Source organism: Morchella importuna (assembly GCF_003444635.1).
Source record: "Morchella importuna strain M04M26 chromosome Unknown Morimp01GS003, whole genome shotgun sequence".
NCBI classification, from domain to species: domain Eukaryota; kingdom Fungi; phylum Ascomycota; class Pezizomycetes; order Pezizales; family Morchellaceae; genus Morchella; species Morchella importuna.
This window is the reverse complement of record NW_025763400.1, coordinates 205003-221299: the sequence shown is the minus strand read 5'-3', so window position 1 is coordinate 221299 and position 16297 is coordinate 205003. Positions and strand designations below refer to the sequence as shown.

Here is a 16297-nt window from a genome sequence, read left to right as displayed (position 1 = left end):
ACATACGCGAGCAGTTTCCTACTGTCCCGCGCGCCCCCGCACTCGCACGCGCAACAGGTTCGCAATCTTATGTTCACTTCGACTGGATGGTTCCCGCTCTACCTTGTCCTTGTCCCTATGTGTTCTTTTTGACATGCCGGTAGCTGAATGTGTTTTGGGTGATTTCATCATCACTACCGTTCGGTCTCAGTCTCAGAGGAAAGGAAGTAACAATATCACCACCATCACAGTGTATCCATCTTGGTAAAAAATATAATTTTGCCATCACAAAAATATTTACGTCTATATTTTTTAATATACCACTGGATAATCAGCCAATCCTTCAGAAGAAACCAAAACACCCCCCACACATGATATGTGCCCCACAGCCAAGCTCTGTAGCCAAGTGGGTAGGCATCACGCTGTACGTACAACCTCCCTCACACGCGGCTATTAAAGCTTAACGATCTATACCCAGAATATACACTTATGTCACACCTTCCATCCATCGGGCCTGCAGGGAAAAGTTCCTTCGGTCGCCTCCGACATCGACTCTCACTTTTTCAACGGGCCCTCCCAGTCCCCGATGTGTTTGGAGATAAGCTTTGCGGCTTGCTCGGGTGTATGCTGTCTTCCTAGTGCCTCGACGAAATCCCCTTCAGGATCTAGATAATGATGGGCTCACTCAGATTCTCCCTCCAGAAGAGAGAGAAAAAGAATCAACCCCGTTACGTCAGCTTTTTCTCTCCCCCAGGTATCAATTGAAAAGTAGAACAAGCATCGTGTAGAGACAAGAGGAAGCTAGTAAAATATCCTTGGATATGTAATCACTAGCGCGATCCTCCTGCCTCGGCATTGCGGCCAGATTATGAAGCGCTCCATTTTGGTTCTTCATGTGATGAAAGTGGCGGGGGTTATTAAAATTGATAATGAGAGAAAAAAATCGCAATACGATTATAATAATTGATCATAGCTGTGAGAGCTTCGCGAAGCCCGACGCCCCGAAAAGCCCATGAACATCTCGAAATAAAGATGTGGGGTATCTGCATTGCATTTCCAAAACGGGTTGACGAAAGCTCAAGGGGCCGGAAACATACCCATAAGATAAAAGTAGATAGAGTGGTCTACAAGGTAATCTTGGCCTGGTTTAATATCAGGTGGCGTGGAAAAATATACACGATATGATTTGCAGGTTTGCTTGATTTGGTCGTATGTCCCTGGTAGAGTTTTGATGCGGTTAGAACCGGCGAAAACAGTCTCCCTATGACTCCCGCGATCAAGCGACAGACCTCAGGGACCAACTGATCGCATTGACGAGTAATAATTACCTGTCAGTCCAACAATATCAGGGTGGAATTCGGCCAGGTATTCCTTCATCTATCAATGTCCGCTCATCAGTAATCAATCAATGATGATAGCAGCTATTATCATTTGAAGATGTAGTTCTAAATGAATGGGTTTGCACTCACCACTGGGGGAGTATCCCGAGCAGGATCGCAAGTAATGAAAATTGGTGTCATAACGTTCCCTTTGCTCTTTTTAACCACTGCCACAAATATAGTTAGCAACATCCCAACAAGATTGATAGTGCATTGTTCCAAGAAAATAATATATACAGAAGAATAAAACTTGAAATACACGAGAAAAAGAGAGAGAGAGAAAACCAAAAAAAGAAAAAGAGAAAAGAAGAAAAAACCGGTACATCATTTCAAACTTTGTAACACAGTATATTGTGTGGTAACATTTGAATTTAAACTCAAGAGATAGGGAAATAGAACAAGAGAAGGGCTATAGGTTCCAAAATGATAATTATGCATGAGCAACTGTAATTAAAACTGCAAGTGTTATACCGGCAACCGGGCACATCAATTTTTCAAGTAAGATTTTTTAATTTTCAAAAGAGGTTGATCAATATCAATTAGGCAGGTCGCTCGCAACAAACGCCAATAGATAATAAATGAATATTTCGGTGGTAGATGATTTATTCCAAGGGGAATCTTGGTTGAATGGATAATAGATTCAAGAAGTCCAACTTACAATCGATCATTTCTGCCATTTTGTCCAATTCCTCGGGGCATATATCTGGGCAACGTGTGAAGCCAAAATAGACCTACGAGCCTCTATATTAGCCAGTCTTCCATAAAGAATTACACTCAACCCGACCAAGTTCAGCTAAATATTTGACTAGCAACGCACCAACATAAACTTTCCCCTCCAGTCCTCATCCTTCCTCTCTTTCCCTTCGTGGTCGACCAAATTTAATGGCCCTCCAACCTTTGGCTTCCCAACTCCTTTTGACATTTCTGCTATCCTCTTACGTTCCATTCTCTCCTTCTCTGTGCGGAAATAGAATGTCAATCCGACACCAGAAAGGAGAAAAAGAAGCCCGGCTTTCCATGAGAAAGGCTATGCAAAGCGGTGATCAGTCAGCTATGTGGCGGCAATGAGGTATTGAATAGAAATGGGAATGGGGAAGGGAACTTACCCCACTGCGATAACGAGACTTAGCCTCCTCGACCGTTTTAAAACTCCTAACAGCCGAAGAGTGGAATCCTGCTGGCGCTGCTGGCTGGCGAGGTATGGCTCTTAATCTAAGAGGTGTGAGACATTGCGATGACATAGGTCCCCGGGAAGCGAAGGCTTTTCTCCCAGAGCCTGCAAATGTAGACTGCAGAAGACGGGCTGAGGATATGGTAGACATCTGGTTTGTATTCGCTGTTGAAAACGCTGAAACGGCGAGAACAAAATTATGAAGATTCTGACGTCGTTGGTTGTGCTCAAATAGAGCTGTAAGTCGGTTAGCTGGGCCAAGCCGTACATAAATCTTGGCATCCTCAACGCCTCGGGTTGTGTCACCAAAATGCAGGGACTGATGCTCAATCTTGTGGATCCATGGCCCGAGCTTTGAATAGCATTCAACGATGATCTCTCAGTTCATTTTTGTGCAAACGAAAACGAGAACAACCTTTTATCTAAAAGTAACCATGAACGCAGGTCGTGAGAGAAGAAACATTCGAATCTTTCCATTCTCACTCGAAAGGATTTATTCTTGGGCCAGATGAATTGCAAAAACATGCTGTCCGTTGAATAGAATGACTAAATTCTGTTGGCATGCTTTTATCTATTACTATATGCTCATGATAATTGGAAGAGCCCTTGGAGAAAAAACATTACACATAAAATCACTCGGGTGAACCACTGTCAAATGATTTCAAGTAACTAACGAACATGGTATCGGTACCATATAGCTCTGCAATTCGCCTTAATACCACTATCCAGGGACGCACATTACGGACCTAGCTATCATGAACAACCAAATGCTAAATAAAGCCAACAATCACTTGACAAACTTTCTCAATTCGTTTCACCGGATTTTTTATTCAAAGTACCCACTGCAGTATCCTTAGCGATTTGGACGTGTATCAATTGGTCCGGTAAGTAACAGCCTTATGACTATTAACTAGATTTCGGGGGACTGTGTGCCGGAGTCTTGTCATGGCTGCGTCCCTCTACTGATTTACCAGGTCTATTATGCGTGGGGGGAGGGGGGGGGGGGCGAATCGCTTGAGGCTTACAACTTCGGGAAGTTCGTGATACCGAGTGGTCTCAACTGTCATTGGGATACCTAGAGGCACTGGAAAAGCTACTGAATTTGGTATGTGTCTTTAGTACATAAATATGTACCTAGCTTTCCTTTCCAGGGTGAACGTTTTGAAAAAGTCATGTGTGGTATTTCATATGGTAATTCTAGCTTTTGCAATACCTGCCCCGCTAAAGCTATAAACATAGTTCGTACGAAAAACAACCTGAATACGAATCGCAAAGAAATCGGCTTCTGTGCAATAGAAGGTGATAGTAAAATGAGGATCCAAAACCACTCGAGAGAGAAAAATATCATAAAAAACAGATTACAGACAGATGATAGCCCAAACAAAACCACTTAAGGATAATCATAAATTCGTTCCCTCAACACCGGAGTATCTCATAGTACGCCATCACAGCCCAAACTATATCCTTCAGCTAGGTGCGAAGATTCCTCTCGCCATAGCGGGTAGCTTTCTTCTTTTCGGCGACCGTCGACAGGCGAAACAGTCGTACCCGCATCGCTGATGGGATACAACTTCGAACACCGTGCATTTGGGACCATTCCTACACTCCGTGGATTTGTTGATATAGGAATCGCCACAGGTATATATGGAGAGTGTGAAATAACACATTGTTTCTGATCTTTAGCGAGGGGAATCGTGTCTGTTTGAATATGGCTGGAATATGAGATTATTCGCTTTCCTTTCCCTGCATGGGCTTGAAGATTGTGAGTGCGTGGATTGAACACGATGAGATTTTGACAGAGACTCGGCCGCCTATCTTCAGGCTAAGGAGTTGAAGGAAGTCTCGAGGTTCTTATAACTTACAAACTACACTCTTATCAACACTAGAGAAAACTCCCCTCACCTCCGCTTTTCACGTGTACGTGTATCCAGACAATGCGTTTTTGCTTCTTTCCCGGAGATGATAAGGCTGATATGAGTAAACTTTAGGGTACTCTAAGCTATTATGCATGATCAACGGGCACTTGCTTATATTGAGCATAAGCATGGTTTAGTTGACGATATTTGATGTTTGCAGACGTATCTTATAATCTAAACTGGCATATTTCCCATGGAATGAAGTACCACTTCTTCCGAGGAAAGACAATAAATAAACAACTTAGTTTAGGGAGGAATTGATCGCTGATTGTGAGAAAAGCTTATTCAGAAATTATAATACTGAACGTAGCAGCAGTCTAGGGCGTACAGCATTACTCGAGTGCGGATACCAGCGCATATCCACAGAGCATATCTTATAAGTATATAGATATACCGATATGCAATGTGTTATTTAAAGGTTTTGATTGGCTAGGTTTGAGAAGTTGGTGATTAAGATTGCTTTTTTTGAGTTGCTAACACATTGATTTTTTTTTGATTGATATATTGATTTTTGCTTTTCTTGAGATGATATCATGATATTGATTTTTGATTTTCTCACTGGCAGTAGAATATAATAGTATTGATTTTTGCTTTTTTTGTGACAATATAATCATGATTGAATTGATTTTCCTTTTTTAGAGCAATATAGTTATAATTATATTAATTTTTGTTTTTCTTTACTAGTATACGATATCAGGGTATTGATTTTTGCTCTACTTGATACAATATCACATTATCAATATTTGCTTTCAAGTTTCTCAGTACGATATAATCATGATAACATTGATTTTTGTTTCTCTCTATAATTAGTAGATTTTGGTATTATCTTCCGCTCGGAGATCCTCCTCAGATTCCGTCCTTGAACCTGTTCCAACTCTGCCGTATTCAAAGTTGTTCCTGAATCCAGGCCCGAGCCATTAAAATTAGCAAGAGATTTTGCTGATGAAGTATTAATAGACCAATGTGAATGCAGGTATACTTGAAATCAAAAATTAAAAGATTATTTTTGTTAATTTTTCATTAGATCCTTCTACATTAATATAAAGTTTTGAGTATACCCTTCCTGGGGCTTCATTCTCATACAGAATTGCACTAAAATATAATATATGATGGATTATCCTCTCCGGCCGAAGGCCGGCAGCGACTTGTACACACATAATTATATAAGTACCGTCTACGCACGTACGTACGTGGGACTATATACAGTGGGACGATGTAGCACACATCCTCAGAGTACATACATCTATCCTAGTAACTGGTTGGTTTCCGCGTATTGGACATGCTTAAAGGCACCACAAACCGACGCTCGTCCTTCTACACTGGCTCCAGATCCACCATAAGAATTTTAACCTACATATTACGTGTAATATCGATCGAGATATAACATACGGTTTTGTCAAATCCTCCGGATTCGCATTAGAGAACGCTTTCGTTTGAAACTCTGTGGGCCCCACCGTTAGATGAGAAAATCTCCGAGCAAGGGGTACATATGATGAGAAGCGTCTAGTTAATTCGGGAGGGTCTAGATTCATCCATTAGTTACCGAGTGATTTTTCTTTCTTGCGCTTAACCCCCGAAATCTGACTGCGAGCACGGAATGAAATATTTGCCCTTACAGATCACCGTTCAGTCCCAATTAATTGATCTACAGTACTCAAGGTCCAAGCTAAGCTTCATGCGCCTAGACATCTCTACATCACTACATCTACACACACACACACACACACACACGGATGCGCCTTTCACATACATACATACCCACGAGCCAACCCCACCACGCCCGCTAGGGTATTCAAGAGGCATATGTTTCAGTTTGGGGAAAACCTGAGAAAATAAGCTTATTATCATTATTTGGTAGCGAATCTAGCACCTACTACCGAAAAGTAAGACAACAAGCAAGATGTGTGGCTTGCAGGAGCTCAAGAGAAGAAAAAAACCAGAAAGGACATAATCAAAATTTATCTTGGTTTTGACCGAAGATCAAATCTGAAGAGGTATGTGCGAAATAGAAAACTGAAATTTACAGCTTACGAACTCCAGGCTCGTGAAAAAAAAATTAAGGAAAGAAGAAAAAAGAATGGAAAGAAAAACCCTATCGGACACATTACCGCCCACAAAAACTACCTAAATCAACCCAGACAAAAACACCCATGTGTACGCAATAAATTAAAAAGACACCGAGAAAACAAGATACGGACATTAATACATTAGTTTACCAATGAAAATGGCGGAATCATTTAGCGACTGGTGGACCTTTTGAACACATCTGATATCTTTCTTTTTAGCGTTCCAGCTTTCTCGATGGAACTAAGAGATGCCTTTCTCAATCGGCTCCCCCGTTTTACTGAACTTGGGATAAGATCGGATGGTTCTTGTTTGATATGTTCGGCTTGCTGTTTTATAGACAATAACTGTAGTTGATAATCTATCTCGACCATCGAGTAGGGCTGTCGTAAAAAGGAATATAGGTCAATCTCCTCTTGATCGTTATCAAGTGAGGTCCTGTTGGAGCATGCCGAAGGAGGTGGTGTTGGGGGGGAACAATGCGAATGGCCATAAGAATTAAGTGGGGGGAACTGGTATAGCTGTGTTTCGACTGTCATATCTCTTGGGGAACATGGTGCTTGGTTATTATAGAATGCTTGGTGTGGGTAGCTAGGTGCTTCGAAAAATGAGCATGCAGGTGGCCATGGCTCAGGAATTCTCTAAATTATTTAAGTAAGTAACGAGTATATTCAAAAAAGAACGAGGGAGAAGAACTAACCTTGGGCGTATCTTCCAGATTGGAGAACTTGGTGTCTTCCGCGTTTGCCATACTCCACCATGTTTGGGCATTTCCCATTGCAGCACATACACCAAGCTCTTTGAGGCTAGTACTGAGTTCAAATGCTGGGATCTCCTCATTTTCCTCGTTATATAACATAGGTAAGACAGAAGGTGATGCCACGAGAGGTGTTGGAGGGGGCGCGCGAGGAATCTGGTAGGCAACATTGCCAAACAACTGGTTGCATGAAGGGACGTTATCTCTCAAGGGGCATATCCATTCTGGTGATGGACCCGAAAAAGAGCTGCATCTACTGGATTCATAGTGGGAAAGATCGCTATTATCCTCCCTGTCAAGGATTGGTATCAGATCATCATCGTATATCGATGCAGAAAGGGCGTCCAGGTCATTCTGGAAATCTCCGGGAAAGTTTGAGTATTGTTGATATTCAGTAGCCATTTCAAAGATATAAGACGAAATTGGAGGATATAAAAGGTTTAATGAAGATAGATGTGTGTGTGCGGGGGTCTTTGCTTCTGGGAAGTGTGAGTTGAAGATGTTTTTGTCGGTGAGGGTTTAACTTTATAGCTTTTTGTAATGTCCAGCTTTCTCACATCTCACATCCATCTTGTTTATCTCCCCGGAGCATGCAAGGATCTCCGATCCATTTGGCATGTAGCTCTCCCTGTTAATCCTACCTCTCGTGTGGGTGGGCCTCTTTGATGATATTGGCTTCCGCCACTATGGCCATGGTTCATCGCAAGTCTATGTATCCCGATACGCTCTTGCATATGCTGGGTGTGTGGGGTACAGTCGTTCACCACGAATATGTAGGTACTCTACCAGTGCTAGTTAACGAACAGGGGTCATGGGTTATGGCAAGAAACAGTCAAGGTACATTAAGATCTCTATCTAAGCTAGGTTATTTTAATTTCTATCGGCCTAAATCCTCTGTTTGTCAACTAGCAGTATTTGTCAAGTGACGGTGAACAACAATAGTTAATTCCCAGGAAGGAATGGGCATCAGGTACGTATACCGGATACATGCCGAAACGTAAACAGCATGTTGAAGTCTGGGTCAAACTGAGAATCGACGCAAGGAGTTCCAAGAAGCGAAATACTCGGCTCTAGACGGCGACTGATCTATATTGAACCAGATCAGTACATGTAGCCTCCTGTCATTTTTGTCGATGCAAGACCCCCCGGAGAGCTTTCTTCGCAGACTCACTTTTGCGGGGTGCACTGAATTTTGAACAAGACGTCTTGTTTGCACCTGACGCAGATCATCATTCGCTTATTCCAACTCCAGTTGTGGATATCCGAAGCGGTTAGTACATACAGCTTACCGTGTACATACATGTACGTACTCATAGATGACTCGTCAAATAAATATTTCGCTCACTTGCACTGATGTCCAGAATAAACGAAATATCTATATCTATCGACAGATCTCGGATTGCAAGCTCCTCATACGATCATGTCGGCTCGCAGCACCACAAAAAGGCTTGTTATAGGTGTGAGCCTTACTGAGAATTGCTCTTAAAGTTAAGTCTTTCCTGGCGAAGCTATTTGTGAAAACGCTCAACTTACTGATATTGTTTATTTGCTTGCTATGTGTAACCTGGACAGGCGCTAGGCTAGGAGAACCTGAAAATGAGTACTTCTAATTGGTATAATGACCGGCTTTGATTCGCGACTAGTGAAAAGCTACACCAAATGAAGCCCCTGCTTGCAGCTTGCATTTCAGGTTAATTCTTATTGTAGGATGTAGGTACATGTATCTACATGTAACTAGAACTACATGTAATTTAATTTCGGATAGTGCATATCACCATCAGTTGATTCCATATACCTATGTACCTACCTACTCTAAAATGTTCCAAGTCCTAGGTGATCTACAATGCTTCCTGCATTTGCTTCATAAGATCTCACATAATTTCTCGATTGCTATATTTGATAATCCTAGCATTCAGCCCGGGCCACCCGTTGTTAATGCGCCAAACAGCGCCAAACAAGCAAATATAAGCCGCAGATTTTTGTGGATTGCGCAACCGCCACGAATAATGTCCAAGCGAATACTACACAGCGCCAGAAATAACCTTTATTACTTCATCAATATTTAATCTAGTATATGTCTTTATTCCCACGGCCTGGAATGAAGAGTGATCGATTGTTTGTTGAGAGAATTTAAAGATGGGTTTCGAGCGCTGGCCGAGCTAGGACCAATGCGCATGCAAGGGATCGGCTGCAATGGGTTATACCAGGGATGGATTTGTTTTACTATGTATATGTATGTAACTGATGTTGATTGATCTCGTGGGGGTCTCGAACGCTCCGTGGTCCAGGCCAGCAGCATATGTGTGACCCCCACTTGCAAGGCCCTACATAATGTCACGTTAAACTCTCTCAACATACAGATGCTCTATGGCTCAGCACCTGAAGTAAACGATAAATCAACCCGACTCGAGAACACCGCCCGGGGTATGGTAAATCACTCAAGCTTGGCCAGATGTGCCACCCCCCCGATCAAGGACACGAGACTTTGAAAAGTCATTTTCGTACAAAGATTCACCGTCAACCGAGACAATTAGTTGAAATAATCATTTCAGTGTTGTCTCTCATTTCCAGGAATGAAGTTTCTGTCTTGCGAGGGGCGTGAGAGATATTAGTATATCTGTCCCCACTCATTCTTCTGTCTCAACTCCGGACCCCTAAGTCGGTCGAGGTTCGGAGTGGAGCAAGCCACTGCCAATTTCGAGTGACCGTTTGTGAACTCCGCAACCGAAGCTTCGAATGAAGAGTTGGAACATCCTGAGACGCCATATACCAAAGCCAAAACTTCGGGCCCTATACATCATATCGGTAATTCACACTTTTCAACGCTAGTATTACTACTTCTTCATGAAGTCTCACTACCTGGCTGTTATGACAAGACGGCATTTACGGAAGCTGTGAAAATATACTCGAGGCCGACAAAAGGCCTAGATCTATTCGGCAGATGGTTAAAATGATATAAGTGAATTCTTCTAATCCGTGATATTGTACAACAGTAAAATTATCACGTACCTTTGGTTTACTAAAAAACCAACTCCTTTTACCTGTAGCAATAATTGAGACAAGGGTTAGCCTAATCTGGCATAACGCCCTTTTGGTCCATGGAACTTGTCCATTTTGGTAGATTTTGTATATGTATGTTACAGGAATTGTAACGCCATGTGGAGTTGTAACTGGGTGCGGTTTCTACTACAGCTTGTAAGCACCACTATCATATTGTCTAGAACTTCTTTAATATGATGTGTGTTAGATGTAGAGTAAACCATAGGTGGAGACAGGTAGAGGCCGTAAATTTCGAGAATGGAGCAGCGGGTGGCGTTAAAATATCCGGTAGTTGAACAGAGTGGCCACTGGTTTATAGTATGTGGTACTACTAGGAATTGAGTTTGTTACTTTTCAGTCAGTGTAGTGTACATGTATGCACCGGGCGCTGATGTAAAAGAAACGCAAGGTATGTGCCACCAGGAACATCTAACTGCGGATATGTTTCTAGGATCTTGGTGAAACCTGACGGCCTTCAGTATCAGTATTGTATTAACATTTGTCTTTCGGGGAATTTATTCCTTCAGCTGGATATCGCAATGCTTCTAGATGCAATCTGTACGTACATGGTCGATGGATTACTTGGACACGTACACGCGTAGAGTGATTACAATCAAATTTAAAGCTAGCAACGAGTGTAGTATACTGCTGCTCGCGCTCATGATCATACATGTACATGTATAAGCTCTTTCAGCTCCTACCTAGCCTGTGGTATCTACAACATACATACATGTATTGTATGTATACATGTAGTTCTAGGCCATAAATCATGGGAAGGCGCGGCGTAGCAACCTCCCGAGCCACCGCGACTACCCACCCAGCAACCACAATTGATCCTTTGGAGAGCTGGTTTTTTGTATAGTTGTTAAATAGTAGCTAAATAAAAATAATTTGACATTTAATATCTTGTGTACCAACCCCTTGCCTTTATAACAGCTCTATTCTCCTAGGCATGCTCTCAGATAGCTACCAAATAAATCATCAGGTAACAGTTCCCAGCAATGAATTAGACCTTCCTCCACGAGGGGCTTTAATACTTAAGGTGATCTAGTACCATATGCAAAATGGGGGTACTGTTGATGGTAAAGCTTCTTGAGGTGTACCCAAACATGTTCAATGGGATGGAATAGGCAAGCCAGTCCTCCAGAACATCTACCCTATTCTCCTCCAATCAGAGTTGTAAGACTCCGGTTTTTTGCTACAGCAGTGAGGCTGGTCATTCCCTCCTAGCTGTCTGGCGGGGTACAGCGGTGGGTAATAAGTGATCAGACAGAAAGCCACCAAAATACGCGTTTGCAGGCAAAATTGTGGCTAGGCCGTCCGATGACTTAATACCCACCGCTGTACATAGTCTCTGGGCGCCATCGGTGGTGGTGAAAGATTTTGTGTTCAGGCGTTGTGACCTCGCGCCTTCCCATGACTTATGGCATGGCGCTGTACAAGTAATCTTTATTTCAACGGTACATTTCTTATGGAGATCTTTAGCCGTCCTTTTCGAGCTCAAATCAGCACTCATCTCGCCACGCTGGAGTACAACATATCGATAGATGCAGGTACGACGCTCCCATATTAGAACACGGCGGCCAAGATCCATCACAGACACTACATGCTTATATAAACCCCCTACCTATGCGTGTTTAAGCTATGTATTCATATACGTGAAACAGGGTGCATTATGACGTCCAGCACTAGTTGATACCCGGTACGGTATAATTGCAAACGGAAAACACCGGGCGAATTCCTGTTCCGGGCCAATTATATCTCGGTAATCGATTCTGAACGACGGTTATTTGATATGATATGATACTGATCGTAACTTTTTCCGGATATTTGGCCTCCAAACTATGTGAACGTTTTGGTGAACTTCGTAAACGATGAATCAAATATAAATAGATTTAAGTACATAACTTAAGTAGGTAGGGCACTAAAGTCCAAAGACAGTGAGTATTTTGGTGGGCACTGCACTCAACCTAAGAATACACATTGCTTACTAATCATTATCGGACATTAACTTGAAAACAGTCGGAGGACAATTCCATCGATCAACAGTGCCTCCTCTCCACACATAATCGACCGCCCTTCTTTGAATATCTTACTTCAGCTCTTCAAGCCCCCCCGAGAATTCGAGTGAAGATGAATAAGAGTAGGTGAGGTCATTCTTCAATGTCGAAACATGTGTGATAATGATGGTATTTAAATAGGTTTCAACCTCCTCCAGGCCTGGACTCAATCTTCCTCTTCTCCATTAATTCCGTCAGTTACGATAATACGATATCGGATTACGTTTGAGCAGTGAATCTACACTTTCAAATCGTTCGAAGCCTAGGGCAATTTTAAGCATGCAGTTTACTTGGGCTGCCGAGCCAATTATTTCACCCTCCGAAGCCAATCAAGGACGATCACCTACATACAGTCTGTTACAAATCCTAGAGAAACTACTATTCTCAATCAGCCTTCAAAAGCTCTTGTGATTGCATGTATATACCCCAAAGAGAGCGGCTGTGTCATAGCGCTCCAGCTCTCATGATCTGGAACATATTTCTTTCATTGCCATATATATCCGTATGTGCGAAAGAAAGCTTCGCACGTGTCCACAAAGTAGTTCTCAATAGAAAGGAAGATTCTGCTCTAGAAAAGAAAAAAAGAAGTGAGCGGCCGCAGCGGAATGCATCGATCTTGACGAAAATGGGATCACTAAGTAAGGCAACTAGCTCTCATGCATGTGGATATACTCAGCCTTCAGCCCTTCGGGCTCAAGCATCCTAATAGCATGATTCATTGGTTCAATGTATGAAGAATAAGCAATATTCTGCTGTGTGTAGAACCTTTTATAAGTTTTCGCCAACCCTATATCAGTTGGATATTACAAACACAACAGCCAGGCAGTTTAATTACTTCATGGTACTAGATGGTAACTTGCTAGATATCTATGTAGGTCACGATGTGTTCAAATAAACATGCTCATATATATGCAGCTCTAGCGGCATTATGTCGACCTCGAAACATTGTTAACGAGAGGCGGGCGAGGGCAAATCTGGCCAAAAACAAGACCAGAGCGATGCCTTAAGTGCTGAACTTGGACCTCTAATATTACCGTACCAATGCTTACTAGCTACTGGAAGAATGCAAGACCATCCTTGGTATTCACTTTTCAAATTGCAGTGGCGGCTCGGACTGCCCTTTTACTTTCAATGGCCTAAGGACTTGCATAGATTATTCGAATATCTATAACTATCCCAATATATTTACACGCATCATGATCACCGAATGAGAGATAGTTATTCTAGTCCTTCTGCGGAGGAACTAGATAAAGTTCAATAATAATAAAAAATAACAGATTCGGGACTTGAGATTTGCGTGGTCCGGGAGTTCGTTATTGGTATATTTTCGTCTCCCAACCATATCTGTTGTCCCCGTCTCGAGTGGCACAGCACATATTATAGGTGTGTTTACACATTTACTCTTACCACTGGTTGTTCATATCTGATTCGCATGCCATTTAACGCCTTAGTAGGGTCCCCCTAGAGGCACATGAAGACCGTTTTGGCGCCTGTGGCCCGGGGCTGGCAGCGCGAATACGTGGAGATACAATGGCTTGCATAGATACATGTATGTAGCTATGCAGTTAAAAAACGTAAATGCTTAGCCCTTAAGTTCAATCTAGTCCGAATAACTATGCAAACACCCACCCGCATATAGTATAAATAATAAAGGATAGCCGTATGCAGTAATTAAGTCCATTGTGCACAGAACCGAACAACTACCAGAGCGAAGACTGTTTATAACTATAGACGATCTAAATGACTCCCTCGTATATCCTTCTAAGCCTGCTCTTTGTTATGGACGCGGTAGCACATATGACCATGTTCGACCCACCACCGCTCCGCTATAAAGACAACCCCTACAAAGTTCAAGACCAAGACTACACATATTCTTCCCCGCTTGGAACAGGGGATGCAGACTTTCTTTGTAAAGGGCACCATGTGGATATGGGGACTCCTGAGGGCCGTTCTGTGATGACCTATGAGGCTGGGGGGGCTTATAATATAAGGTAAACCTAAGCCATTAATTGAATAATGCTCTATGTATTTTTGCTTACTGTTAAATAGATTAACAGGAAGTTCAACACACGGAGGGGGGTCATGCCAGATTGCATTAAGTGACGATAAGGGAAGTTCCTTTGCGGTCATCAAATCCTACATTGGCGACTATGTCAGAGCAGATCCTTTGGGCGATCAGATATTCGGTTTCACCATACCTGATGATACTCCAACCGGCGACGTCCTTCTATCATAGTATTCATATAGACTCCACATCATTCCGCTATCATGCATCTTTACTGATATTCTACCTAGGTCCTGGTTCAACAATGTAGGCAACCGTGAGATGTACATGAATTGCGTAGTTGTTACAATCGAAAGCAGTCACAGCAAAAAGAGATCCCTAAAGGGTCTCTACACCCACGTACCACACTACCATCCATATTTGTAGCGAATATTGGCAAGGGATGTGTTACTGTGCCGGACAAAGACGTAGATTTCCCATCTCCGGGAAGGGATGTCACATACGGGGCCGATGCAGACCCAGCTCCTCCGGAGGGTGACTCATGTGGAGTGGTAGATATGGTAGTCGGAACCAACGCGTTAACGACGAAGTCGCTACTTCAACAACACCACTACTACCGACACCACTACTTCTCCAATTACTTCGGGAACCGTGGACGCAACTATCGACGGGACGGCAACTCTAGATGCTACACATGATTGTGCATATTGGGAAGAACGGAACTATGTTTGTGCGTTGGGTATGCGCTTGAGTGCCAACCTTCCGTCAATGTGGTTGTTATTAGGGGTTATGGTTCTTTGGGCTTTTACCTCATAGTTGTAAAGTTTAGCACATACCCCCATTCATTTTTTTAGTAAATTCTAGCACATCTTTTTATCCATTCTTCCCCCCCCCCCCCCCCCCTTTTTTTATTTGGGTATGTTTATATATTGGCAGCTGAGTATTTTCAGGGTTTTCTGGCTTATCAAAATGTATTGTTTCATTGGGCGTACGTTTCTCTTCCTTTCGTTCTTACGGGCCGTTTTTGTTTCAGCGATAGAGGGTCGAATCTAAATTAACACCACTGGCAAGCTTTCAGGAAGTGTACATTCATGATCTGATAATATCTCACTACAGACTAGACACAATTTTATAAATAATTTATTTATATTGTATTATTATAGTGTCTGCCCCGGTTCATCTGTCTGGAACAAATATCTGTGCTATAATATAAGTGTTTTGTCCTAATAGCTAATACGGTATCGGCTGTGGCTAAAAGTGAAAACCATTGAGTCTGGGCCAAGCCGGCATTGCAAATTAACTACATGTAGTTAACCACAGAAACATGGGTGCAGTTCCCGAATGATAATTCATGATCCTAGCGGTTCTTTAGCCAAAAAGAACCGAATGTTAGCAACTAGATGCATCAAAAAGAGTTGGGAGCTACTCTGCTATGTTGACCAGTCGGAGACTCGCCCAGCTGGTGGCCAACCGGCCGAACTGCTCACCACTAGAACTATAGAAGAAAAAATATATGTATATCGATTAGCTCCATTCGATCGCCAAGAAGGCCCGATTGACGGCTTGTGATTCCGAAGACTCTCCTTACCTAAGCATCGGCGTCCCCTAAGCTAAGCCATATTAGTGTATGATAGCCTTGATAGAAACCTCAGTCTCCGGGGCCCGGACATGGCAAGCCACAAGCAAAAGACTTCTCATCAGCTTTGAGCCTTATCTATTCGTCTATTCCCACGAATAACACGGCCAATTGGCGTGGAAACAGCATCGTTATCAATAAAGGACTAACGACTATTATTTTGGGCATACTGGATAGAGTAAATTCTACCGCCGACCGTCGCTTCCGGCTAGTCTGTGAATTTTGTGAGAAGATATCCGGAACTTCCGGTTTATCCCCGGCCCTTCTTCCTTTTCTTATAGATAAGTGGTT

The 16297-nt window shown here is 42.7% G+C and overlaps 3 protein-coding genes across 3 annotated transcripts; 1 reads left to right on the top strand and 2 right to left on the bottom strand.

The window, feature by feature from the left end:
- Positions 1-534: 534 nt before the first annotated feature.
- On the bottom strand, positions 535-2680 carry LAJ45_01577 (uncharacterized protein; the record flags this gene model as incomplete). The annotated part of the gene is made up of 7 exons (XM_046111170.1): positions 535-644; positions 1077-1196; positions 1308-1356; positions 1449-1525; positions 2017-2089; positions 2176-2385; positions 2465-2680. 7 exons carry the CDS (start codon positions 2678-2680, stop codon positions 535-537), a joined length of 855 nt encoding a protein of 284 aa, XP_045975114.1.
- Positions 2681-3207: 527 nt separating this feature from the next.
- On the top strand, positions 3208-4527 carry LAJ45_01576 (uncharacterized protein; the record flags this gene model as incomplete). Its single annotated transcript, XM_046111169.1, has 7 exons — positions 3208-3216; positions 3387-3413; positions 3504-3565; positions 3609-3634; positions 3769-3828; positions 4416-4446; positions 4518-4527. 7 exons carry the CDS (start codon positions 3208-3210, stop codon positions 4525-4527), a joined length of 225 nt encoding a protein of 74 aa, XP_045975113.1.
- A 2155-nt stretch (positions 4528-6682) lies between these two features.
- LAJ45_01575 (uncharacterized protein) lies at positions 6683-7668 on the bottom strand (the record flags this gene model as incomplete). The annotated part of the gene is made up of 2 exons (XM_046111168.1): positions 6683-7150; positions 7210-7668. 2 exons carry the CDS (start codon positions 7666-7668, stop codon positions 6683-6685), a joined length of 927 nt encoding a protein of 308 aa, XP_045975112.1.
- Between the last annotated feature and the right edge of the window lie 8629 nt (positions 7669-16297).